Here is a 27,611-nt window from a genome sequence, read left to right as displayed (position 1 = left end):
CCGCGCAGGCGCAGCGCTCAGAAGAGCCGCGCCGCGCCTCGGCCTTTCCTCTCTCCCGGCGCCAAGATGGCGGAGTACGACCTGACCACCAGGATCGCTCACTTCTTGGACCGGCACTTGGTCTTCCCGCTGCTGGAATTCCTCTCGGTCAAGGAGGTGCGTGTCTCTCCTAAGGGTGGGAAAGCCGGCTGCGGGAGCGGGAAAGCGTCAGGCCTTGCTGCCAGCTGCCGGTGCTTCCATGGGCCTGGGTGCGCCGCGGCCGGGGCTTCCTCCCGTGGGCCTGGGCGCTGCGCGGGCCGGGCGCGGCCCGCGGGGGATTCAGAGCCTCCGTCGGGAGGAGATCGAGGCTCCTGTGCCGCGTGTGTCCAGGGACGGAGCGTGTGGGGCTGCCCAGGGACGGGCGGGCGCAGAGCCGAGAGGAGGGCTGCGGGAGCCGCTCCTTGATCACGCCGTGCAGCTCCTCGGCCCCTCGCTTGTGAGGCCGCACAGCATTCCTGCGCTTCCAGCTTCCTCGGATTTGGTGTAGTGTGTTTTCCTCACGTGTGCTCGGAGAAAGGAGAAGTTGAAGCCCGCCCTTGCAGCCGCGGTTCGCAGTCGCACAGCGTGGGACACCCTCGGTAGCCCCGCGGCTCTCGGTGCTCGGGCCGTCCGCAGCCGGAGCTCAGCGCGGTCTGTGGGGTTACGCCAGTGATACTAATTAATTTTAATTTGAAACCCAGTTCATCACGGATTTGTATTGGAAACAAATATAAGTTCCTTCTGGAATTATCCCTGCTTTGTCTTATGTATATTTTCAAGTTACATTACTACAAAGAACCTAGTAATGCTGGAGATACCTCAGTCAGACAAGTGCTTCAGATGCTTTAAACTAAACTCTCATCACTCTGAACTATTTCGAAATGGAAGCAAGACATGTAAAACTATATAAAGCTTGGAATTTCAAGTAGGTCTTATTTTAGCCTTTAGAAAGGAACCGATAAACCTTGCATTTGTTGAGACAACTTGACCTAACCAGCTGTCATGCCTAGCATGTGGAGTTTACTTAATGCCTGTCATCTTGGGGACATTTTTACATTGGCATTTTTATGTTAGCTGAAGTTAATTAAACAGTTAATTTTGTAGCATTAATTTTGAGCATCACAATGTTCAGAGCTGAATTAAACTTCTACAGATTCTATATCTGAGATGTCCACCAGTGTGATGTGATGAGTTGTAATACTCATTTTGCAAATGTGTTTTGAGGAATGTACTGGATTTGGCCCATGCCTACATCTGCCCCACCTAACAGCAGTTTGCAACTCACTGTTAAATTATAGACCATGAACTCTAAAAAACAATTTGAAAACTTTAAAAGTACACCATCCAATTACATAGCTACTCTAAATTAGTTCTTATGCTGTAGACCTAGCATAGTTTAGATTAATCAGCATGTCAAATAATTTTTAAGTTTAATCTTGTGTGTCTCTTCTGAAATCCACTTTTAAGTTATTTAACTAGTCCTCACTCATTTCAGCATTTTAGTTTGTGGAAAGTATTCAGTACTTTAAAATAAAAGTATAATGAAGATTTCATTGTTTTTTTAACATATGTATGTAGTTTTGCAATAGGCATTACTGTTCCTGTTAAGAAACTAATGTTACTTGACTCCGAATTAGGTTTTGAAGTACCTGCACTTACAGATAGCAGGAAATATTTGGTATTTTGTCAAGACTGAAAATGCAGAGAGTACTCTTAATGATAGAGCTGTGAGATTTGATATTTCAAACAATTCAATTGTACAGAAGTCCATAAACTGTGCCGTGAAAGTAATACATAATTGAAACTTTTCAACACTATTGAAATGAATTTGTTAATAATTCCTATTTCAGATATACAATGAAAAAGAGCTGCTCCAAGGAAAACTGGATCTCCTTAGTGATACCAACATGGTGGATTTTGCTATGGATGTGTACAAAAATCTTTATTCCGATGAAATTCCTCATGGTAAGCTGCTCATTTAGATGTAAAGCTTGTTTTGCAACCTTTCTGTCTAAAATAATAAACAACTAGTGGTAATTCCTTGTTGCATCCAAAAACTAGAGTACTGTTTTACTTCAGCATTACCAAAAGGATGTGCAACACTGATACAAATAGAATGCCCTGATCCTGGGAAGTTTGGGGTTGTTGGTCTTTCAGGAATTTAACCTTTGAGTGATCTCTGAAGTATTTCAATGCTGATTTGGTAATTTCAAGCACTTCAAAGGTGTAGCTTAATTGAGTTGTGGTAGCTTTTCATCTGTCGAATTAAACATTTGCACAATATTTTGGTATTTGGTGACTTTTTCTTTAAAGCATCCAGTATGTTAAGGCTAGAGTTGTAATGTAGAGTTGCATTGTAAATAATTCCATTGATCTGTCTGTGCCTGATTTTTAGACTTTAGAGAGAAAAAGGTTTTTTTTGAAAATACGCATTTTCCTGAATTTTGTCAATATAAGAATTGCTTCTCTAGAAGAAAATAAATTTAAGATTAGAATGAATGTGATCTCTTACTATCTTGTCTATGATTTTGGTAACTTCTCTGTTTACTACTTAAATTTCTGTCATCTTGAGCAGCATTTGGGAGTGGGGAGAAAATGAGATTACCCAGCTTTGTCTGATTTCCATCCTTCATGGCGTTTTGATTTTAAGGGTTTTTTCCCAGTTCTTTTTCTTATGGGTTAACTGTTTTGTTTGTTTTCTCCTGACCTAGTGTTTCAATATCCACTGGCTTCCTATTTCTCCATCTTTTTTTTCATGTCAGAGAGTTCCTCACCTTTTTCTTAGCTCTTGGGATTAAAGTCTATTTTGCCTGCATCTTAGGAGGAAGAGACTTGGGTGCTGTTGCATTCTTCCTCTGGGTCTTGCTCTTTTCAAGCTCTTGAATCTGCAGAGATGGCCACTCACCTCTTTGGAACAAGGGAACTGATGGGCTCATGGACATTGGAGTCAATGTTTTGACCAAGTCTGTCCTAGCATTGGGTGTTATGGGCATGTGTACTGTGACACGTGGGACTTGTAACATGTAGTGACAGCCAGAGTGTTTCACTTCTGTGATCTAAGAAACAGTTGTAGTAATAGCTTCACCTTTAGATTACTTAGCAGTTCTACTGATTTAGAAAGTCAGGCTGTATCAAGGCTATAGAAAAAATCTCAAAGCTGAATAGGTATTCCTGTTTCTTTTCCTGCTTCAGCCTTTTAAACTGTTGAATATTACTGTTATCAGTAGTAATTAAGAAGTAAAATACTAAAGAAGTAAACAACACAAGAAATGGTAATTCTAGCAGAGTTCAACAAAGTAACTACTCAGAATGTCTTCAGAGTTCTGATTATAGCCAATTACCTAGGGAGATTGCCTTCGAGTACAACTTCGTAAGTTATGAAGCTGCCAGAAAGTTGAATGAATTTTCTCTGCCTTCATTAAGGACCAGCAATTTCCACACTTGTTTGAAAAGAGTCAGAAAAACACTACATCTCTTAGGATTTTACATCATTAGTTTGGCAGGTTTTGGTTGTTTTGTTTGTTCTTTTTTTTTTTTTTTTTTGTGCAATGACTTGCTGTTATTTGATCTGTGGCTTTTGTTCAATTAACATCAGCAGAGTCTTTCACACAGAGTCCATTGTTCAGGGTGCTTGCTTGCACAGCTTCCTATGCAAAGGCCTTAACTTCTGAGATCTCTCTGGTGTGTGTCACCTTCTTGTATCAGAACTTATCAGAATGTGTGCATGGACAAGTGGTTCTTACTTGTGGAATCACTGGTGTCATTAGAAGTTTACACTATCTTTTTTTAAGACTTCACTGTTTAAAGTACTCAAAGCTAAGTTCACTTACACAGTTATAATTAGAAATGTCCCTGCACAATTTATAGTTGCTTTTGTCTTGTCTTCCATGAGATCAACTTACAATTACACACCCAGGAGATGTCGCAGGAAAACATTTTCGTATTATTAGTAAGTCAACTGAATGTTTTTTCTTTCATCTGTCTCCTCTTCCTCTTTTATAATCTCAAGAGTCAACTGAAGGTGGAGATAGTTTCTCCTTGTTGGAACATTTCCTGTCAGGCAAGTTGTTCTTATATTTAGGTTGAGTCACCGTTATGGTGTTAGCCACCTTGGATGTCCTGTTCAAATACCTGTGTGGTCAAATCATGAAAGAGATGTCCACTGTTCACTGTGGCATTAAATGCTCTGGTGTGTGGTTCACTTTCACAGTTTCCTGCATTTATCTCCTGGGATTTAGACTTGGCTTCTCTGATCCCATGTTTTTCTTGGGTCACGCAGCCATGGTGATTTTTCCTTATTTTTGTTTAAACAGATACACTTTTCTGAATTTTGTTAAAGTCTTCATTTTACTGCATTGCTAGCACTTGGTGAGGAATGTGAGGTCTGTGTAAACTAATCACCCTAAAACTCCTAGTTGAATTTCCTAACAATTTTTCATAAAGGGCTTAACGTTTCCATTAAGCACAGACTGTTCAAAATCATAATTTTGCGGGTTGAGCTGCTTGAAATTTTTCCTGTCAGTTTTTAGTTAAGTATGCTCTAAGTGTTTTTTCAGAACCTGATCATCAGTCAGAAGAAAATCAGTTTCTCTGGTGTCATTGGACTGTTTACTTTTTTGCAAGTTTATTTGGAATAAGTGAACTTAAAGGTTGTTTCTCCCTTAGTGGAAGCCTGAAGATTCCTTGTCTAATACAGACTCTGCTCTAGCTGTACCTGCTCTCTGGTGGCCTCCGTACAGGAGCAAAGGAACCAAATGTTAGAAGTTTTTGCTAAGTTACAGAATTGTTACACTCTGCTGGGTGTGAGACTTGGCTGAGAGGACAGGTGAGGTGGAAATTGGGAAGATGTGTTCAGGTGTCAGCACCATGTAATTACAGGTTGGTTCGTGAAAATCTTAAAGCATTATATTAAAGTCTTTTTGTTTGTGTGTTCAGCTTTGCGTGAGAAAAGAACAACTGTTGTTGCACAGCTGAAGCAGCTTCAAGCAGAAACAGAACCTATTGTCAAGATGTTTGAGGATCCAGAGACTACGAGGCAAATGCAGTCCACTAGGTAATTTCTGTCATAATTTGTCAGGATGGTTTGTTGGTACCTCTCAAGTGTTACTGCTAGGAATGTGTAGTTAGAAATGCTTTCTGTGTAGTATCTGCAAGAAAGACATTTTTATTTTCATACAGTATTTAAGTAATGCTTGTGGTCAGGTAATTGAAATTGCTGGACACAATTTGCTGTTCTCAGTGCTTTTCCTTGTTGTGCATAAGACATCTGTGGTTTATAATATTTGTGAATCAACTTGGTACAAGTGGCAGTCATCATCTGTTGTGGTCCAGTCGCAGGTGCTTTTTTGTTTGACGTTAATTGAGTTTAGGGAAAATACAGACTGAAACAGTTCATATTTTATGAAGTGTTCATATTAGTCTGGGAGGCCTGGTGGATGAACATCCCTTCAGCCTCAGAGCATGTATTTTTCTAGGTTGTTCTGTCCTTTTCCCTGTTACTCACTCCACCCCCAAACTATTCCAACTTGCTGGTGTAAGGTAATGCTCATAATAGTCTTTTTAAGATGTTTCCTCTTGTAAATTTTCTTGTGGGAGTAATTAAATTAGAATGAGTTTGTCTGCATATTGTATCTGAGGTCTATCAGAGTTTCACTGTGGTTAAGCTTGAATTGGGCTCTGTAGGAAAGAGTTCAGCTGTAGTCACTGAGGATTAAGTGCACCTTCAGCAGAGAGGTGGGCAGGTATTTGTTTGGCATAAATTACTCCTTGTTTCCTTTACATAGCAGTCATTGTTACTGCTGTTGTCAGTGTGTCTGACAAACTGGATTCCCTCTTCAGCCTTACCTGCCCTAAAATTTTAAATAGGCCATACTGCATCAGAGAGAGAACCTATGGTTCAACTTGAATTTGAAGGTGAAGCCTGTACTTGGGTTTATTGTTCGCAAGCTTTATGCATCCACTGGTATAGAAGGCTGGACCATGACTTCTGGAATTTCTTCAAAAAGTATTTAATGTACAAACTCTTCTTTCTTTTCATAGTCTGCAAAAATCTTCTCTCTGAATATACCTTTGTGAACAAAACCCCTGAAGAATATGGGTCCCTCAAGGGACAGGAGCTTGATTAGAATTTACTCTGTTTCAAATACGCATTATAATATTTTTTTCTTGCGTCTGTTCTTTTTTCCACTCTTCCCATTGTTTTCAGAATTTGTTATAGATTATTTTAGATCTTGGGCAGAAATGGTGAGGCCCAGTGTATTATGTCTCAATGCAGACACAAAACAAGATGTCAGTAGGAATCACAACACCTGTTAGCTTTGCAGCATGTCAGGAGAAGTTTATTTTCTATCCTGATACCACCAAAATGTACTTAAGCTTCTTCTGTAAAAACATTTTTAACTAAGTTAACTAAGTAAGCTGCCTTTTAATCTGATTTCAGGATGGATGTTCATGTTGGATAATTACATAAAGAAAAGAGATTGCATTTGTTTATAACTTATGATTATGCAAAGGCAGGAGTCACTTGTTTTCGGAGGTATACTTTTGAAAGTGAAATGGCAGTTACTATGGGAATTGAGCCTGTCTTAAAGAAAAGTCTTCCTCCACAACTGTTCAAATCTAATTGAACATATAGAGGTCTTGTCCATTTCTTGCTTGACCTTTAGCCATTTTTTTAATAATAATTGGCCTAGAAAAATGTTACTAAAATATCAGCATTCTGTGGGAAACATGCTCTGTTACTTGACTTTTGAGTCACAGAAGTTGGTCAATAGAATGTACTTTTAATTTGAAATACCTTGTTTGGGAGCAAGAGTCAATAAATGCATGGAATATAACTTGCCTAATACTATAGAGTGTTAGTCCTACTGCTCATCTGCAGCAAGTTTCATTTCAGAACTGGTATGTGATTTGTGTTTGTAAAATATCTGGAAACTTGACAGCTCAGAAGTTCTGGTTTTGGTTATTGGCTCAGCTGTAGTTCTAATCCAGATTATTTGGGTTAGATAGTAATGAGTAGAATTGGGCTGAAATAGGTCCCATCTGTCTGGACCTGAGTAGTGTGCTGTAGATAGTAGAAAGAGGTTTTGATTCTTTTGGGAATTTCTGCTGGTGATTCTGAATCTGTATCAAATTCAGATAGCTGCATATTGGGACTTTAGATTGTTACTTTTGATCCATGTGGAATATCCAGCTCTGGGAAGTAATGTGTAAAGGAGATTTTGCAGTTGGAAGTTCTTCCAAGAATAAGCCGAAACATTTCACTTCTCTAAGCAAGTTGGATGCCCTTGACTTTAAAATTACAGAGTTATAGTCAGTCTTCCTCATCCTTAAATATGTTTTACTGGAACAAATCCATGAGATTATTTAATTGCCTTCAGAGGCAAGATTAAAAGGATTATCATTCTTGGCTCACTTGGGAATTTGCCATTTCTCTGTAGAATCTTGTACCATAAGTTCTAATTAAACAGACTCGTATCTTTGCAGTCAGTTGATTTCAGGGTAAATGGGAAAATACTCCTTGTATACAGACAGTATATTTGCCCCAGAGAATTTACAGCTTGCCTCTTGGAGGCTTAAACTTCCCTTTGATCTAGGTAATACAGCTTGTTCTTTTAGTGTTAATGTTAAATAAAAACCAGTCTTCAGATGATCACATGATCTTCACATGATCATAGATGTTTGGAACTAATTAGTATGATTATTTTTTATGGTTTTGTATTCTGCTCATATTCACTGTGGTAGAGATGTTCGTGTGACCCGCTCTGTCTCAGTGCTAACAGTAGGATAAACTTCCTTTCTATTATTACTTACTGTAGTCTTTGGTAGTTTTTTCCCATCTCCTGTTAAAATCAAGTCTAGGGTAATTGCTCTGAAACTGGAATGTGAGAGTGGGAAGAGCTCTAAATCAGAATTTAAGTTTCATACTGAAAGCTTAGGATGCTATCAAATTTAGAACAACTTGCCACTCTTAACTGTAGTTATTGTTGCAGGTGGAGTTCATGACTAACAATTAGAATAATTTTAAGATTTTTGAAACTATGTGACAGTAATGGATGACTCTGCAGCTGCTTTTGAACAAGTGGAGGAACTTTAAAATCATGCTGAGTTTTTTGTGTTTTAACTTTAATATTGTGTTGCAACGTGTAGTGTTGCATGGTGGCTATCAATTTATTTTGTAAAAACATGCTTTCTATCCTTTTGTTATAGAGATGGTCGGATGCTGTTTGACTATTTAGCTGAGAAGCATGGGGTAAGTGCTGTAGCTGCTGGACTTCAGTTTTAAGTATGTCCACCCAAGCTCCCTGACAGCTGGCAGCATTTTGACCAAGTATGGCCTAGCATTTTGTCCTATCCCCTGTCAATGTATCTAACAGGTAGAATTCCTAGTACAAACATATTTAAGCGTTTGAGGTTTTAATTTTTAGCAAACAAACAAAGAGCTGAAATTTAATGTTGGCTGCACTTGTGTAACTTAGGTGCACTTTACTTTGTAATGCAAGATTTCCCCTTTTTCTAGTATTGCTATAGCCTTTCATGGCATGGATTGAGAGTATAATAGTTTTCTATTGTCTTTTCCTATGTACAATGTCTTTTGAAAAGCTATAGATTTTAAATCTTACTCTGCTATTAAAATTGGCTTTTTTCCCTAATGAATAAAAGCTTTTATTGTATTCCTTTTCAGTTTAGGCAGGAGTACCTAGATACACTCTACAGGTATGCAAAATTCCAGTATGAGTGTGGTAACTACTCAGGAGCTGCAGAATATCTCTACTTCTTTAGGGTTCTGGTAAGTTTTGATTGGTTGTTGGGTGGGGTTTATTTTTTTTTTGTTTGTGTGTTTGGTGTTCTTTTCAGTGAAATACTGAAACTAGTAAAATGTCTCTATTCATTCTTATCATATAATACTTTATAGCTTTTTGATGCAGTTATTGTGTGCCAAAGTTTACAGTAATGGTTAATAATAATCACTGTTTTTCAGCAATTCCATTATTTTCAAGTAGAACTCAGAATTGTTCTTTAAATTTGTATGTCTTGTAACATTTAGTTATAGAATACAATGAAATGAATACTTGTTTTTGAGAACATTTGATTTTGTGCACAGATGTAGTCAACAGCAGTGAAAAGCTCACAGGTGGATTGAATGTAATTTGGTGGTAATGGTGAATTGCCAGCTTCTTATCTGAACTCTCATCTGTCCTCTCTTGAATTCTGTGATGGATTTAGGAGTAGAAGTCATTTCCCTATGAAATGTAGACAGCTCAGATGATAAATGTAGAACCAGATCCATCATCTCTGAAGCAACTCTTTTCATCTTGTTGTAATTCATATCATTTCTTACTGGTGGGAGTGAATTTTGAGAAAAAAGATTTGATGTCTTGTAAGAATCTCAGCACAGTAAATTTATTGTTGGTGGTCAGTGAATCTGCTGCTTTACTAAGAAATGGAAATTTAAGGTAACTGCTTGAAAATCCAGATAATGTAGCTGGAGCAGCTGCAGTACCTAAAAGCAGTTATTGTGAATAGCTACCTCTAATTAAGTGAATTGGAGCCAGCACAGAGCCTGTGAACCTTCTCAACGCAGTATCTACTGCACTGGCACCTGGATTGCCTGGAAGATACACAGTGACTCAGTATCTCAGAGATTTGTGCAATGATTGCTGAAAACACGTGGTGGTTCATACCTTGATGCTTTTTCCTTGCTAGTTTCTATTCCCATCTAAAAGTTACCTGAACTCTCTGAAATACTGCTAGAGTAAACAAAAAAAAAATTCTGTAATTCACTGTAATTAAAGAAGAAAAAAATGGGAAATGTGTCTTTAACCAGAAGAATAGGACTTAAAGTATGAATGAGTTGAATTATTAGTCTAAATTTTGATGCTAAAGCTGACTTTCAGTGTTACAGGTTCCTTTTATGTGCCAAGAGGGGAAATGAAAGTTACATATGTAGTTTTGTGGGTGACTGTCCTTAATTCTTTGTCTTTTTTCTGGACATAACATTATGTTCTTGTATGCCAAGTAACCTCAAAATATGAAGTACTGATTTTTGTGCTGATAATAGCTTAGTATAAGATCTTTGTTACTAATTCTGATGGGAGAAGATTTGTTTAAAAGCCATGTGTGATGAAACATAGTCTATGAAAGAACTATTGTAACCAGTCTGAGAACAAAATTTGGCATTGTGAATGACACAGTGCAGCTCATTCCTGTGTTAAACTAAAAGAGCTTGGCCTTAGGACTGCCCTGCCAGGAAACAGTTGCACTGTTGCAAAGTCGCAGTTCCACTGAACATTTCTGTAACAAGTACACTTCTGGGCGAGGCATGAGCAGGAAGAGTTTGGAATGCTAGCTTTTTGAAGGTGGTTGCCTACTATTGTGAGTTCTTTAGGAACCTGCCTTGTAATAACCTTGTTTTACTAGTTGAGAAGCATGTTTGTATGGTAGAACAAAAAAAGAGAACAAATTTGGAACTAATGTGTCATCTGGTGCTCAGCCACTTTTTTTCTTTTTTTTTAACTTAAACTGCAGCAGCATGGATCTTTGTCTTACTTTGACAGGATTTCCTAGTTCCTACTTGGGAAATTTTACTGCCTTTTTTTTTTTTTTTTTTTTTCTGTGTCTAAACTGTTTTTCTGATTAGAGAAACAATAAACCAACCCAAAAAAACCTCACACTTAATTTGGAGAGTTAGGACTATGCAAAATTGATATATTGTAAATGAAAAATACTGCAGAAAATACCCTGTGCAATTTTAAAAATAAATAATACTTCTCCAACAAAAATACTAGGAGTGTGACTTTATTGCTGTTGTTGAACATAGGTTCCAGCAACAGACAGAAATGCCTTGAGTTCTCTTTGGGGAAAACTGGCATCTGAAATCCTGATGCAGAATTGGGATGCAGCCATGGAAGATCTCACAAGACTAAAGGAGACAATAGATAATAATGTAAGTAAAATGTTGGACATCTTAGCAAGGTAAAAGGTTAGAGATGCTAGTATTCAAGTTTTGTTATAAATCACTTGCAGTCTTGTTTAGGAGTAGGTTACCACCTTTTCACCTGATACTTTGTTATTGGCAGTGGGAGAGTCAAAGGATGCTTCATGAAGAAATAATGAAACATTCTTTTTCAAATTGCTTGCCTCTTAACACCTTAGGTTCTCATCTGCATTTTCAAATATATTTCCAGTAAACTAATTTTAAGGATGTATTTGAGGGCAAGGTATGATTGTGTGAAATTGCTGCCTAAATTTCAGATACTTGTACTATTCATTTTCTGGAAAGAATAAAATGCATGTAAATAAACCATGGTATCTCATGAAGACAGTGCTTTTGACAAAAAACATAACACAGTTGTGTTCTATTTGGAAACAGTTTTCAGCTAATTCAGCTTTCTTGACAAAACTCTCCTGAGTTCAGGTGAGTACCAAGAACTTAAGGGAGAGTGGGGTTGCAGTGCTAATCCAGAGCAACTGATGGGATTAGTTCAGTCTTCCTCTCAGTCTTCCTCTTTGCTTGTGGAGCTTCACTGGCCATAGCAGAGATGTGAAAGTTTTAGTCTCGTGAACCAGTCTTGAAAAACCAGGTTTTTTTCTGTCCCTCAGTCTGTCTTTGTTTATGTGACAGATAGTTAATTTTAACAGAATTTCTTCTCTAGTTTGCTGTCTTTATCATTCTGTATCGTTATACTAGACCATTTGATTTGTTCATTAAGCTCCCAAGATTTTTTTAGGATAGAATCATAGCAGTTTGATGTCCTACTCTTTGGATTGAGGATTACTAGCCTATCAGTTCATCCTCAGTGGGTTGTTTTGCAGTCTGTTTAAAGTGCTGTTGAAATTTGGAGCTAATACAGGTACTTGGAGCTGAACCCTTGTTTGTCCATTATCAGCAGATTTAAATGAAGGTAATTACATTTCTCTTTTTTGGCTGAAATTGATTATAGAGTTTCACCATTGTCTGAGGGTCTATGACAAAAAATTTTGCACATATTTAGGAAGGAAGTAAAACAGAAAAGGGGAAAAAGCCAAGCAGTTACTCAGATCACAACTGAAGAGGAAATACAAGAAACAAAATTCAGAATTAGAAAGGAAATGACTTAGGTTAGTATGGTGGTCTTGGAGAGCTAAAATGTCTGCTCTTGCCTTTAAAAAAAATGCAATTTCAGGAAACAGTTTGGAGTTCAATTTGGGAAATTTATCTTGCTTATAACTTCCAGTAGATTTATCATTGAGATGATAAAAAGCTGGAAGTCAAACTCAGCCTGAAAGTGATGACAATTATAAAGAGCTGATGCAAAATAACAAAATTTTGAGCATTACAGGTTTCCATGTGTTAGTATTCAAGCAACTTTGTATTGTGTTTGACTTGAACCATTGTTCTGTTTTCTCTTAGTCTGTCAGCTCTCCGCTGCAGTCTCTTCAGCAAAGAACATGGCTTATCCACTGGTCTTTGTTCGTGTTCTTTAATCATCCCAAAGGGAGAGACAACATCATTGACCTTTTCTCTATCAGGCCACAGTAAGTTGTGTTGTGCTATATGGGGGTGTTTAAATCAAATTGGAGGCCAGTGATGAATATGCAGCCTGCTGAGCTTAGGACTGCAGTGTGAAGGTATTGTTTTATTCTGATTTTGTAAAAAGCTATTAAAAAGGATTCTCAAGGGAAATCACAGCCTAAAAAATGAGAATTGAAACACTGTTTGTGAGCTGATTGACTTACATATAGATCTAGCAGTCTTTGTTGATCTCCTTTGGATGCTCTCTGATAGCTTGATACTTTTCATACGTTGTGGCACCCAAAACTGCACCAAATACCAAAGTGCTCCCGAGCAGAGCAGGACAGTCCCCTCTCTTGCCCAGCTGGTGATTCTGTGTGTGATGTCCACCAAGACACAGTTGGCCCTCCTGCCTGCCAGGACACACTGACTCATATTCAACCTGTTGACCAGGACCTCCAGATCCCTTTTTGCTCTCCAGCCTCTCATTCCCCAGTCTGTACTAGACCCAGTGTTGCCTTGTTCCGGATGTAGAATCTGGACACTTGCCCTTGTTACACTTAATACAGTTGGCTGATTGTCCAGTCCTCTGATTCCTTTGTCAGATCTCTCTGCCTTTGAAGAGTTAACAGCTCCTCCCATTTTAGGGTCATCAACAAACTTCAGTATAACTTTGAGTTCTGAATCTTATCTGCATTTTTTTCTTTCTAGGTATCTCAATGCAATTCAGACAATGTGCCCACATATCCTCAGATATTTGACTACTGCAGTGATAACAAATAAGGATGTTCGTAAACGTAGACAAGTGCTGAAAGATCTAGTCAAGGTTATTCAGCAGGTAAGGACTGCATGGTCTGATATTTTTTGCCCCTTTTTTTAAGGTGACTTCATGATAGCTTTCTTCTGGTAATATAACTGGGTTAAGATTTGAGTTACTTTGATACTTGTTTTTGTCAATGAAAGTTTTTACTGAAGTAAAATGCATGTCCGTCAGTGGGAGGATGGAATTTTTTTTTTCTCCTTGTGTATACATGAGCAGTGTATGTACACATACATGCAGTAGAGTTCTTACTTTGTGTATGGCTAAATGCTGAGAATTCAATGAGGTGTGAAATGGCTTTGGATCTGATTCTTCTTTTCAACAATCTGTACAATGAATTGTTGTACGAATAAGGGTTGTTTCTTACGTTTCAAAACCACTGGATTGTGTGTGTTGGAGTTCACCTACATTCTTTTGAAAACGGTTCTGTTGTCACAGTCACATGAGGATGGAGATAGAGAAGAGCAATTAAGACAGTTGCTTGGTAGCAGTCAATGGGGTTATGGCCCAGATTTTTATCTGAAATCATCAAGCCACTTGTATACAAACTAGTACACTTGATGATGGTGTACACTAAACACTTGATAATGGTGTGAGTAATAAACATTGTATCTGTGGTGTATATATGTAAATGTGACAGTACAGTTATAGGTTAGCAATCAATTTATAACTACTTCAAGTATTTGGGAAACGATCTGTGCAAAGCACAGTCAATGCAAAGATCAAATTCTAGCCACAGCTTAATCTGTTTTTAGGCATTAGTGTTCACAAAAGGTAGTATAAGCAATAAATCAGTGCTGTTATGACTCATCTTTTATCTTCGTGTAAAATCTGATTGCAACATTGAGCTTCTAATACGAGTTTCTAATGCTTAAAGTAAGTAATGTTACAATTTCTTGCCTTTGTTCAGTCTTGCACGCCATTAGGATACTCCTTTTGAAAATAACAACTTGGGCTTTGGTTTTGAAATCACCTATCAGATTTCTTAGAACTCTCCTACTCTGGATGATTCATGATATTAAATGATGATGTGGTAGAGGTTTTATAGATTTGAAATTTATGTGGTACTGCTCTAGTAGCAGTAGAAGATTATTTATGCTTGCAACATCTTTACAAGTGTTGAACTGATAGGTAAGCAGTTTTTGTTTATTGAAATTGAGATGCTCATTCTAAGACCATTTTGCAAATAATGGTTAACAGGTGTAATTCTGATGTGAAAAACACGTATGAAACTAGATTTTAAACCTAAGTAATGTGATTGTAAATACAGTTCTTTAGGGAAGGAAAAAAAACACTTTGATCTATAAAGAAAAATATCTCTCTTATGAATTCCCTGCATCTGTTGATCTTACTGTATGCTAAAGCATATATTGATACATATTGATTTAGGCTGTCTTAAAATATGCATTAGAAACACTTAAGCGGATGTTCTTTACACCTGAATTTACACAATTGTATACAGAGGTAGTGTAGTCTCTACCTGGTTACTGAGAAAGTTGAATTAACTTCTGTAATGCCAAAATAAATTGAAGTGATTTGTGTATAGAAAGTAGCATTTTATTAGCTATGTTGTCCATGAAAATCAAATAATCATGCAGTTTAAAGTGTGAAGGATTTGGTGTTGGAGTCATCTTTGAAATCAGAATTTAGGAAGATTATTCTGTCATATTTTATGAAATATGGAGGTTTGATTCAGAGACAGCTCTGGTCTCTTGACACTTTCCTAAAGATTGCAGCATTAAATGCTGAAGGTGAAACTGCACCTCTGTTTAACCAGACTGTTGGGAGGAAGCACATTTCTGTAGTTTTTACAAGAGAGGTTGGGAAATTCAGCTCTTTTCTTAAGGTGATACGTGGACTTTTTTCCCACTATTAATTTTTTTTTAAGACTGAGGAAAACTTGAGCAACCACATGGCCTTGATTTTTAATATTGTTCCTAATTTTTTTTTATAGGAGTCCTATACATACAGGGACCCTATCACAGAGTTTGTGGAATGCTTGTATGTTAACTTCGATTTTGATGGAGCACAGAAGAAGCTGAGAGAATGTGAAACAGTAAGACTTAAAATATTTATGACTCCTTTTCCTTTAAGCAAAGACCTGTAAAATTGACAATGGACTGCTAATTTGTTTGAAGTGGTGTTGGATTCCATTGCCAGTGTTTTCTGATCAACTTTAATTCATGGTTGGGTGGTATTGGGTTTTTTGACAACTCATTTTGTAACACTTTAATGTGACTTACTGTTGAGGATTTAGCTTTAATGTTATAATAATGTTGTATTTAAGAGGCTCTAGAAGAAGAAGCAAATAGGTAATCATGCATTTGGCTGAGCTTCAGGTTTTCCATTAAAGTTTGAGAAATGCTTGAAGAAAAGCTCAGATTTGCCTTTTGTTGTGAAAGATGAGTGGGGAGTCAAAATTTATATTGAAGGCTCTTCAGTAGTTATGACAGCAGTAGAATTTGACCTTCAATTTGAGTTACAGCCTTACTCCTCTTCTTGAGTCAGACCTCAGTGATCATCGTTGTGTGCAATTCAAATTGAGTAAGATGCTGAACAATGAAACAGTAAAAAGTATTGCTAATCTATAGCTTTGTCACCACATCCTCATCAATAGTGTTTCTAGGTATACTGTGGGCTGCTCATAGTTATTGGCAGTGTCTGCTAGTAAATTCCTACTCAGGTTTGCTCTCATGTTCCCTTCCTGCTTACACTTGCAGGTGCTCGTGAATGATTTCTTCCTGGTGGCATGCCTGGAGGACTTCATTGAGAACGCCCGTCTCTTTATATTCGAGACTTTCTGTCGCATCCACCAGTGCATCAGCATTGGGTAAGAGAATGTCTTCATTCCTCAGCTCAGAAAATCACTCATGGAGGGCAGGTTGACAAACAGTGCAGACCTCAGGCGGTATTCAGTTGTCAGGTAAAATCCTAACTGGAGTATCATTTGGATAGTATTCTTTCTAGTTTTATAACTGATGTGATGTACTTGAATTACAATTATATTTCAGAGTTTAATTATTGCACTTAACTTCAAAACAACCTCTCTCTGGCCGCCCCTAGCCCACCCCAAACAAGCAGTACTTTCAAGCTAAAACTGCTGTGATGTTAAATGGGATCTCTACTGGATTTAATGGAAACTTTCATACCTATTGTCACCAAAATCTTGGTGACTTCATTTGGACCTCAATTCACATGTTCAACTAGAGTGTTAATATTAAGTAAATACAAACTGCAAATACAGTAATTGCTTTTATTTGGTGGATACAGATACCCATGTCTGTCTTATAGGTATGTTCTTTGAAATTTATTAAATCTCATTGCTTTTTTCATTAATTAAATAGAAAACAATGGATTTTATTCCCTGTGGCACAAAGTGATTCAGCAGTAAGAGTTGTTTATTAGCAAATATGTCTGTTGTTTATTCAGATTTATTTTATAAATGCAAACTTTCAAATTAATCAGCTCTGATGCCTCTTGTGTATATATATATTAAAAAAAACTAAATAGGAAGATACTATGTATGCTTGAGGTCTCTTTCCACTTGGCCTTTGTCCACATTTCCCATATTTCCACATCCTTAAATTAAAAAAGAAAAAGTGAAGTGAAAAACTGAATGCTATAAAAATCTCACTGATGGAGAGCAGTGCAGAGGTCCTTGAGACAGCAGAAAAAGGGCTGTTGAATTGGTCAGTGGTTCAATGGAGTCTTGTTACTACCTTATATCCAGGGCAAATTTGTGCATCTAGTCCTCTGAGGAAAGGATTTAACATTGCCGGATTTCAAAGGAAAGGATTTCAGAGAAAATTGTCTTAATATTGCAAACTTCTTGGAGGGATTGCATTTTTATGGATAAGTATAGTTGGAAGGAGGACTGACTCTTACTACTTCTAATCTTTAGTCACTGGGTGACGTAGTTGTCATCAATGCCTTTGAAAAACATTTTTTCAACATTTGTATCAGCTTAAAATAGTCAATGGCTTTGCCGTAAAAGGGGAACAGTGAATTTGAGCATTTTAGTCAGCTGTGGTGTATTGGGTTTAAGCATATAGTCCTAATAGTAAACGGAACTACATGTTGTGAGCAGAGCTTTTCCATACTTAATACTTGCTTTTTTTAAAATCACTTTAAGCAGAATACTGCATGCTTGGGCATAAAGGGGGTTTGAGCAAGTATTTGGGGGAAAAAAACCCCATATGTACTATATTCTTAAGGATTAGTTTCTGGGAATATGAAGCCCAATAGTGGTCTTGTTCTTTCTACACATTCTTTTTAGTGGTGTGATACTGCACATGATCAAGCACAAATTTTCAATGAAACTAGATGTTTAAGCTATTTTAGCTAGAGACTAGATGTCTTTCTAAGAAATCTCCTCTTATGTGACTCCAGTCAATGAGCAAAGACTCTGCAATGTGTGTGTTAAGAATTTTTCAAGTCTTGCATTAAAAGATATTGCTAAACTGTTGGCAACATACCAGTGATTCATTATGGCAAAAAATAGCAAGCCTTATCAAAATCTGTGGTAGGCAATTGCCATTTATTTATTTTTTAATTAAAGAAAAAAAGTTTATTGTAGTAATAGTTCATATTTTTTGTGCTGTGTGTGATATTTCATCTTTAGGTATGATAAAAAATATCATACTGTTGGCTGTCCTTGTTACGTGTGAGTGATTCCTAAATAGAGGTAGCAGTGTCCTTTCTTTATAAGCATTATAGTGTTTTCTGAGGCAAGTGATAGATTTGGAGTTGAGACATTTATGTCAGAATGACATGGATATTCCTGCCACATACCCCTAGGTTAATTGCACATGGAGTCAGTCGTCAGTAATGAGGTGCTTCTCAGTAGGTCATTGTGCTGATAATGATGGATATCAGCCTTAAATTTCTTTCTGAGTTATAACAATCATTATATTTGGGCTGATTAAATTAGGTACATAAGTATTTCGTAGTGTATTTCAGGGCTGCTTTTGAAGAAATTAGCCAGTTGAAATGAATGTTTGGCTGAGACGTAGTTCTTGCATTTCTTTGTTCCCAAGTGGTTTCCACTGCTAATCCTGGAGCAAAAAACTAGATGGCTGTAACACAGTGCTTGATGAGTACTGCTTAGCTATTTAGAATGAATTGGAAACAGTGGGAAACTTGCTGTTCCTTGTACTAAATAAAAATAAATGCCTGTTTAATTTTTTAACTACTTAGATCTGCTAGGTAGCTGACATTTTTCCAAAGGAGATAGTTGCTTTATCAGTTGTAACTTAAAGTTTACACATCCCAAATCACCCTGTTGTTGGTTTGCTGTTTGAAATGTCATGTTTAATAGAGAGAATAGATGAAGATAATTCTGTATTAATTAGTTTGATATGCCTGTATTTAGTTCGAGAGGTGAATATACTTCATTTTTCTTTTGTACTGCCACACACAAGAAAACTTAATATAAGATGGGCTTCGTTCCCTATATGAACATGTGGGGACTTCAGTAAGCTTGCTTTTTAAGTAAATGAAGACTTGAATGACACTAGCCCTAGCATGACCTCAAATAAGTGAATTCCTTGTAAAACTGGGGGACAGAAATTATTTTTAAAATTATTTTTGCCACTGTTTGGCAAAACTGCCACTTGAAATTAACTGTAACTTGAAATGGTAGACCATTTTATAAATTTTAGTAGTATTTAATTATAATTGACTAAATTTTATTGAATTATAGCAGGAATCTTTATATAACAGTGGTAACTTATAATACAACTTGTTGCATCTTTTTCTTAGTATTAATGGTGTTAATATGTATTTGTAAATCTAAATGTGTCACTATTTACTTCAACTGTCAAACTTGTATGAGGCTAAGCTGTATTTTGTATCTTGAGAGTTCTAAATACGTGTTCTGACTGTGATAGGAGAGTTGTGGTGTTTGTTACAGAATTGTAATCAGGATAGATATTCTGTGCATTTGCTCTGGAAGGATGGAGAATACTTTTTTGGCCATGTGTGTTACTTTACCAGGAAAATACCATGGTATACATCCATGCACTTTGGATGGTCCTGCCTGCTTCAGTGTAGGCCACAAGGACACTCTTAAGGGGGAATCCAGTTGCCACAAGTGCTGGAGAAAGGTCATCTCTTGTGTCAAAGATAAAATATAAAATTCTAGGTTTTGTAATAGATTTATTCTTTATTCACTAAAAGGTAGTTGCTGCCTGATAATGTCAGTTGTTTTATAATAAAATTTAAAATCTGTTTAAGTCTGAAAGCTACAGGTGGAGATAAACCAGATTTTAAAATCCTTTTACTTTGTAGTTTTCATCTTATGATTTTTAAGTTTTCTTGATATATGTGCAGGAAAATAATACTTGTGCAGTATTACTACTTGTGTTGCTGCGTGTGTACTGTATGTTTGTTAAAAAAAAACACTTACTAGCTTATAAAAGAAGCCACTTCTGAGACAGCTGAGCTAGTAGTAAAATGTAGATAATAGGGAAAAAGTAAAATTATTTGCTAGTAACAAATGCAAAATACTTTGTAGTTTCTGGCTTGGAAGGATTCTCTAGAAATCTGTGCCCCTTCCCCTGCAATTACATGAGGACTTTGTTAAGGAAAAAGGAAAGTGTGGGTTCTGTAGATTGGAAGTCATCTGGTTTCATCCTGTGTACCCAATTTTCAGCTCTGAGCAGGTCCCACAGCAGTGTTTCCATTGTGCTGCTTGATCAAGAATCCACAGTAAAGGCCGCATCTCCAGGAATGGAGGTTCCACACTGTAATCCCAAAGCTGGGTTGCTTAACCCTCAGTGTAGTGGGAGCAGCCTTTCTTGTGGTCATCTGGAAGGGAATTTACTTTATTTAAATCCTACTAAGGTTTATAAAAGAGAAATATGAGAATTGCATGCACACCATGTACTTCCAGTTTAAAATTTCTTTAATTTCAATCAAATGTTAATATCACTGATGGGGGTAATAAGTGATTATACCTTTTTTTTTTTTTTTTTTTTTTGTATTAAAGTATCTCATGTTCTGTCCAGATGACTGATAATTGCACAAAAATTTCCATCTCTGATGTCTTCTGCTCTCTCTTCTGCTTTTAAAAATTGCTGATTCAAACTCAGATTAAAGGCCTACTGGAACAGTTGCAACTGGGGTTGGATTTACTCCCCCTGACTTGCCAAGTTCAAACACTTGTTACCCATTCGTTGTCTTACTTGTTTAAGTAAGTCACTGTAAATCCAGTATTTTAATTTACTTCAGGGTTTTTTTTTTTTCCTATTTACTTCATGTTATCTGTGGAAGAAAATGGAATTTGCCTTATAGTTGGGAGAAAGGGGAGAGATCAAGGCCATATAGGAGAGACAGCTGTGTAAAGAAGTCTGTGTAGAGTCCAGCCAGGTAGATAAGCTAATAATTGATAAAGTATTTACTTCATGCAAATCATCATCAAGAAGAAATCACCTTTTCACGTGGAGAAAAGGTGTTTAGGCAAGATTCTGTAATATGGCAAGAAACTGACCTCTTGTGCAACTCAGCATTACCAGCTGGCTTTTAGTCATGCCAGTAGCCTTTACCTCATGTTTGTTACCTTGGTCTGAAAGCTGATGGAAGAGTGAGCGTTACAAATGCCCTGCATGAGCCAACTGCCAGCAGGAAGCTAAAGGAGTTAGCTAGAAGCCACAGGAAACACTATTAGGAGAATTATTCTTGGACAAGAGTGCTTGTTTGATTAAGAATTTTCTTTTTTCTGCTCTCCCCTACTTTCCTTTCTTGAAATTGCAAATTTTAGCATAGTGTATCTGTCATATATTCTACACCAAACTCTGTCTCATGGGTCTTGTTCCTGAACTTTGGAGTGACGTTTTCTTGCTAAACATTTTTTTAGAGCAGTTAGTCTATATTTTTTTGACTGCTGATTTCATTTAAATGAGAATAAAAGCAACTCGGTGGTGGTTTTTTGGTTTTTTTTGTTGGTTTTTTTTTATTAATAATAGTGGTGGTGGTTTTATGTTAATAGTGAAATTACTTAAATGACAGCTTTTCCAAGAATGTTTGTGTAGACAAGGTTTAAATGGGAACATAGGAAATGGTGCAGGTCAAGATTTAAAAGCAATATGGTGTAGTTCAGAATGAGTAAATAAATGTTTTGGGGTATGAATTTCTTATTTGCAGTGGGGGTGGGAGCTCTTCAGGAGAGCATATATGTAATTTTTAAAGTCATTTCAGTCAAATGAAAGTAAGCTTCCTAGCTATGCAGTGTGTATTGAATCCTGGACTGTGCCGTATTTTGGGCTGGTTTGACTTGTATTCCACTCATTATGTTTACCAACATCAGAGAGATTCTATTTTGCCATTTAATAAGTTGGTTGTCTTTTTTAGTATGTGGCAGATAAACTGAATATGACTCCTGAAGAAGCGGAAAGATGGATTGTCAATCTGATTCGAAATGCACGATTAGATGCCAAATTGGATTCAAAGCTGGTAAGACTGTACATAGAATCATGGAATGGTTTTTGTTGAAGGACCTTAAAGACAGTCTGGTTACAACCACCTGCAGGGACACCTCCCACTATACCAGATTGCTCAGAGCCTCATCCTGCCTGGCCTTGAGTACTTCCAGGCATGCAGCACCCACAGTTTTTCTGGGCAACCTGTTCCACCCTCATAGTAATCTAATCTAAACCTGCTGTCTTTCAGTTTAAAGCCAGATGATCCAAGTGAATTGTTGAGTTTTTCATTAAATTTCTTCTACTTCATGGGCAAAGAAAAACAATAGAAATCAAAACGTTCTGTTCCTGGATAAACTGTAGTGGATTTCATTTATTATGTTTTGCTCTTGTCTGTAAGATGATCTGTGAAAGTTCTGAAAGCAGAGTATAATATTAAAGATGCTGCATGCTGAGCAGTTGTTAAATTTGTTCTGTCTTTGCTGGATTTTAGGGCCATGTGGTCATGGGCAACAATGCAGTCTCACCTTATCAACAAGTGATTGAAAAGACCAAAAGCCTGTCTTTTCGTAGTCAAATGCTGGCTATGAACATTGAGAAGAAACTGAACCAGAGTGGTAGATCTGAGGTCGGTATAAGTTACGTTTTCTGAATCCTTGCTGTCCTTTTTATGAGAGATAATCTAAGTATATTTCTTAACCTATGCCTCAATTCACCACATGTACCTACTCCTAGTTGCAATACTAGGAATTACATTGGAAAATACTTACATTGTCTTGGTGAGAATTAGACAGTGGTTCTTGCTTTCTTTTAGCCTTTCTCTTCATCATTATTTCATTCTGTTGCATAACTGTTTCTGTCATTTGCTGCTCTGCTTCCTTTAAATAGTCTCCTTCACCACCAAGAAAGGGCAGATTATGAAGTGTGACACTTATGAAAGTAGTCATAATACTTTTTCCAAGTGGGTTGTACTCAAAAGTATTGTAGGTGCATACATGGTATTGAAAGGAGAATGAATGGTACTTAAGATTGGAATATGGAGGAAGAATTCTGCAAAACCCTGACTATTAAACCCATTTAGTGAAATTCTAGAGATTGTAATTAAGTCATTGAAAGGTTTTAGTAGAACCAGTGAAAATGAGAAAATTGGCAAGATCGTCTGGTTTTGCTTCCCTCCACATTACAATATGGGAAGCTCTGTGAGGAGAACAGCACTGTAACAGAGATGGCTCTGAGGCCCAGCCATACATCTTTAAAACAAGCAAACAAAAAAATCAGAACAAACTGTGCAGTAAAAGAGCTTAAATATTAAGTTTTATTGCACTTCCTCAGTTCTTGGCTGAAATACTGATGGAAATTACAGTCATTGGTGCACTCTAAGTTTATTCTCTTAATGGGAAGTTCTGTGAAACTTGTGTGCCATTACTTTCTTTTAAAAATACAGCTGAAGAGTTCTTAGATTTATATTGGGATCTTCTGGAACTTCTCCTTTTTGAAACTACTAGCTTGGAGAACTCTAGCTGTACAACTCAATTATTGTATGTGTGTCTGGTATATCAATACTTTCTGTAATCCTATAGGGTATTGTTCATTATTAACAGCATTCCCACTTCATATCCATATACAGTATTAGAACTGCTTAAATTGGGTAATATAGTAAAGTAATTTCTTCTAATCTTCTTTATTCATTTTTAGGCACCTAACTGGGCTACTCAAGACTCTGGATTCTATTGAAATACTTCTGTAGTGGGGAAAAAAATCTGTTTCTTTGACTAAAAAGCACATATATATGTAACCTTTTTGAAAAAGTAATTATGTGTTAGAGATAATGTTATTTGAATAAAATTGGCTACTTTTATCAGTCTGTGTGTGTTTGATTTCAGTGAATTCTTATGTTGTATCTTTTAACATCGCAGTATTTGCCTGGTGTTGTAAACTTTCTGGAGTATTTTTAGTTGAGAGGGGGCATTAAAAAAGGTGAGTGAGCTGCATATGGTTTAAACTTTCATTCTGAAACTTGAAGTTCTTAAGATTATTGATGCAAGCATAAGGAACAAAACTCTAGTTTAACTGTTGGAATTTGGAGGGAGGTTGTAAGTTTCTGGAGTTTTCAACTACTGTTTCACACTTGCCTGAATTCCCTTAGCACCTTTGCACGGCAGAATCTGCCTTAGTATCTTTAAGAGAAAATGACAGATCCTTTTACTGAGTTCCATCAAGTATAGTCACTGATCACTGAGGTGAGGGTGGATGTTGGAAAGGAAGAGGCACTATCACTGCATGCACTATCACTGCATACAGTTTTGTGTTTAAGGTTGAGGAAAACACAGTGACTCACCTTCAGCTTGTTCCAACTGTGTGCCTGTTTCCCTGTTAGTGCTTTAAGTTCTGGGATTCATCTACGTGTGTAAAGTTGGTTTAGCTTGCCAACACTCCTGTTTACTGTCTGGAATTATATGTTGCCTGAGAAAGGAGAAACAGTTTACTGATGTCTTAGCCTTAAGGCTAAGACCAGGTTTTACTGTTGTGTTCAGTCCCTTCAGTGGGAAGAGTCTTCAAGCTGCATGGAGACATGATCAGTAGCAATGGACACAAGTTAAAACATGGGAAAAATCCAGTTGGACTTAAGTGGGAATAATAACATTTTTAGTTTTATAACCTAGAGGTGATAAGGCACTGGAAGCAGTCACCCAGAAAGGGTATGCAATCCCCACCTTTGGATTTAGTAAGTACCTCAGCACTCTGATAGACCTAAACCTGCACTGGAGGAGGGAGTTGGACTCTCGCCTTCAAAGGTACCTTCCTTGGCTGAGCAACTGGAACTTAAGAAGTGGTAGTAATAAGGAGTTAAAAGTAGATTGCTGCTGGTCTATAACCGTGGTGCAAGAAAGCTGGTCTCCAGCACAAGAATTCACTTTATGTATAGGGTTGGTTCCTAGGATGGGAGTTCAGTGTCTGAAACACAGCTGAAGCTAACAAGTTGATTTTGGAGAGCAGTTTCCTAAGGCTACCGTGCTCTATGCCAGCCTCCTTATTCCCCAAGTTTTCTGTCAAGGGATTGACTAAATGGCTATCTGCAGATTCACTCTATATTGTTACTGCCCCAAAACAGTCACTTTAGAACAATCTAGATTTTGTAATAGCCATGTTCCCTGTTAACACAATCATAGAAGTGCAGTTGTGTAATAATTAAAGAATTTTTAAATGAGATAAAATAGGAATGTTTTTTTGTAAACAGCAGGGAAAGGGCCCACACGCAGCTTTTCCTTTGACTGGAAGAATTTACTTTAAAATCGTCTCATCCCAGGATGAGATACTGTGTTGTCACAGATATCTGTTCTCTGTTTTGGACTTTCATGTACCAGCTGTGTAGGCACAGAAAGGTAGATGCAGATTGTAGCACTACTGAAATGCTTGGCAGCTTCATGTCATGTAAGTTCTGTGAAGCTTTTAGGTTTGAGAATGTCATGTAAATGTGAAAGCCTTGAAGCAAAACTTCCATTCAAAATGATAGCAGTACCTTCTGTAAAAGTTTCGAGCAACAAAAGAACTGTCATCTCTACACTTTAATTCTTTTACCACCAATATGCTCTCTGTGTCAAAGGGTCTCCCATTAAAGATTTCAGTCCAGCTCACAAACCGAGCACTTTTACAACCTCACCATTCACTACTCTTTTATTTGGTCCTTCTTAGGAAGCTCAAAGGATGAAGTTTATTCAACTTGTGGATGTAAAACTTGCTTTATGGGTTGATTGTGATTTAAGGAGGGTGGCAGGCTAGGAGTTTCTTGGTTTTGCACTGTTAATTAAATCCTGATGCTGTCATCACTGACAATTTTAGTAGGCAGGTGGGTTTCAGGACAGGATTTTAAAACAATTCATACTGATTTCCAGAAGAGACTTTTGCTAGTCAGTTTACTAAAGTTGAAACCATATAATGAATGTAAGACTCAGAGCAAACTATATTCACTGGTGAGATCTCAGTTAGATGAAATAGTATTGTGTGTGATGCTTCCTATTTTCTGAAAATGCAGTTATAAATTTAAGAGATTTTAAGCAAATAATTTGTTTTTGGTACTTCTGTCACCCCTCATGTCTGCTTAGGAGAAATCTAAAAAATATTCTTTTCACTCTTCAAAACAAAAAAAATTAAACAGAAAGGTGGTTGTATAGCTGGAGAGTGGTCCATGTGTTCTGAAGCCTACCTGCTGTTACACACTTGGTAATGTTTCTAAAAATCACTCTTGTAAATTGATAGATCTCCCCTGGTTTCAGTGGCTGAAAGGGAAATGCCCCATTCAAAATGTTGCTATTGAAGGACTTTATTTCCAGGTGCCTCTTGGTGAAGTAAACCTACTGTACTCTCAGCAGTCCAGTAAGAATTCAGTCTGCTCTTTTTTTTTTTTTTTTTTTTTTCTTTATGTGCCAACACTGTTATTCAGAAAGGAAATCTTGGCTGAACCTACATGTCCAAGAACATGAGCTCTCCTGATGGTGCTGAACAGCCCTTGGCTCTGCAGTAACCTGAGGGCTTTTTCCATGTGGCAGGATGTGTGCTTGGCTGGGACTGTCACCGTGATAATGGAGAAAGTGCTGCCTTCCCTGCCTGCACCATCCGGGACACCTTCAGAAGTAACTGAGTTGTGATTGAACTATAGAGGCAGGGGAGAGCAGAGTTTGTTCTCAGGCACAGGGTGAAACTGGCCAGAGTGAGTTTGCAGTAGGTTGGCAGTAGATGAAACTTTGTTCAAGCACGACAATTGCAAATTCTGTCATAACTTTCCATTGACTAAGCTTTAGCAATCTCATTAGCAGCAATATTTATAAACATCCAAGAATAGTTGTTCTCCAAATTACATGAAGATAAGGTCTGCTTCATGCCTCTTGTTTGGCTTTGCTTTTACAAAAAATATTTGTAGTAACTGCTAAAAGAAGACTTGGAAAGGGTAGAGGAAGACTGTTTAAAGACTTCCCTCTCTTTCCTTTAGTTTTTGGTAGGGAGAAGGATGAAGGGTGAAAGATGGGGAAATCTTTTACTTCTCCTCCAAGGAGCTTTTAAAATGAACTTTGTTTATTTTTTCAGAATATTTGTTGACCAGATACAATGTTGTACTATCAAGTTTTCCCCTTTGGGGAGAAAATAAAGATGGTTGTTTTCTCTTAAAGCAACTGTAACATGTAAAGCTATTATTACCTGGGGGTTAAAATATTTCATTTATCCCATTTAGAGAAGATGTGTTGCTGTGTTTGTAATTGTTTTAATAAAACATTATTAGTTTCAATAAATGTCAGTTCTCATTGTAGAAATGCCATCAGAAATTAAGTCTGAAAAAGCTATTCAAGGACCTTTATTTAATAGGAGGGTTGTGGAAAGGCAACAATGCTGTGTCTGGTAAAGGGCTCCTTTCATTGCATGTGAGAGTGGTAGAACTGTGTGAGGGGCTTCTAATCTTCCCTGCAATTCTTTATGTAACCTGTAATATCCAGGAGGAAGGCAAAATCAGATGACTGTAAGCTGTACATTAAAATAAAAGCTTAAACTGAATTCCACCTGCAGCTTGGAAAGGCAGACATATTTTCTACTCCAAGTCGTCACTGTTTTATAGCCTAAGACTCTGTTGTGCCAACAAACAGCACTGACTGCTGGAATTGTTGAGAGTCAGAATGAGGAAAAAGCAAACGTAGGAGACCAACAGAAAACACTGAGAGCACAGAGGGGCTGAAAAGAGGACTTGGCTTTCCTTGGTAATTTTGTAACTCAGCAGAGGATTTGGTATGTGAACTATGTTTGTAAATAAGACAGCAACAATTAGATGCCTTCCTCCATAGAGCAAGACTTCCAAGGCCAGTGGCTAACAGCGTGG

At 37.3% G+C, this 27,611-nt stretch overlaps 1 protein-coding gene across 1 annotated transcript; it reads left to right on the top strand.

The window, feature by feature from the left end:
* Positions 1-23,606, top strand: EIF3E (eukaryotic translation initiation factor 3 subunit E). The gene is given in 13 exon segments (XM_066334968.1): positions 1-156; positions 1,869-1,983; positions 4,954-5,071; positions 8,227-8,269; positions 8,702-8,806; positions 10,838-10,963; positions 12,410-12,534; positions 13,223-13,349; positions 15,286-15,387; positions 16,052-16,171; positions 21,681-21,782; positions 22,242-22,376; positions 23,444-23,606. Coding segments are annotated over 13 exon segments (1,347 nt in total). The 5' UTR covers positions 1-66; the 3' UTR covers positions 23,483-23,606.
* The last annotated feature ends 4,005 nt before the right edge of the window (positions 23,607-27,611 follow it).

Source organism: Sylvia atricapilla, chromosome 1, assembly GCF_009819655.1.
Source record: "Sylvia atricapilla isolate bSylAtr1 chromosome 1, bSylAtr1.pri, whole genome shotgun sequence".
NCBI classification, from domain to species: Eukaryota; Metazoa; Chordata; class Aves; order Passeriformes; family Sylviidae; genus Sylvia; species Sylvia atricapilla.
Note: the sequence above shows the minus strand (reverse complement) of the source record. Positions and strands in the feature narration are given on the sequence as shown.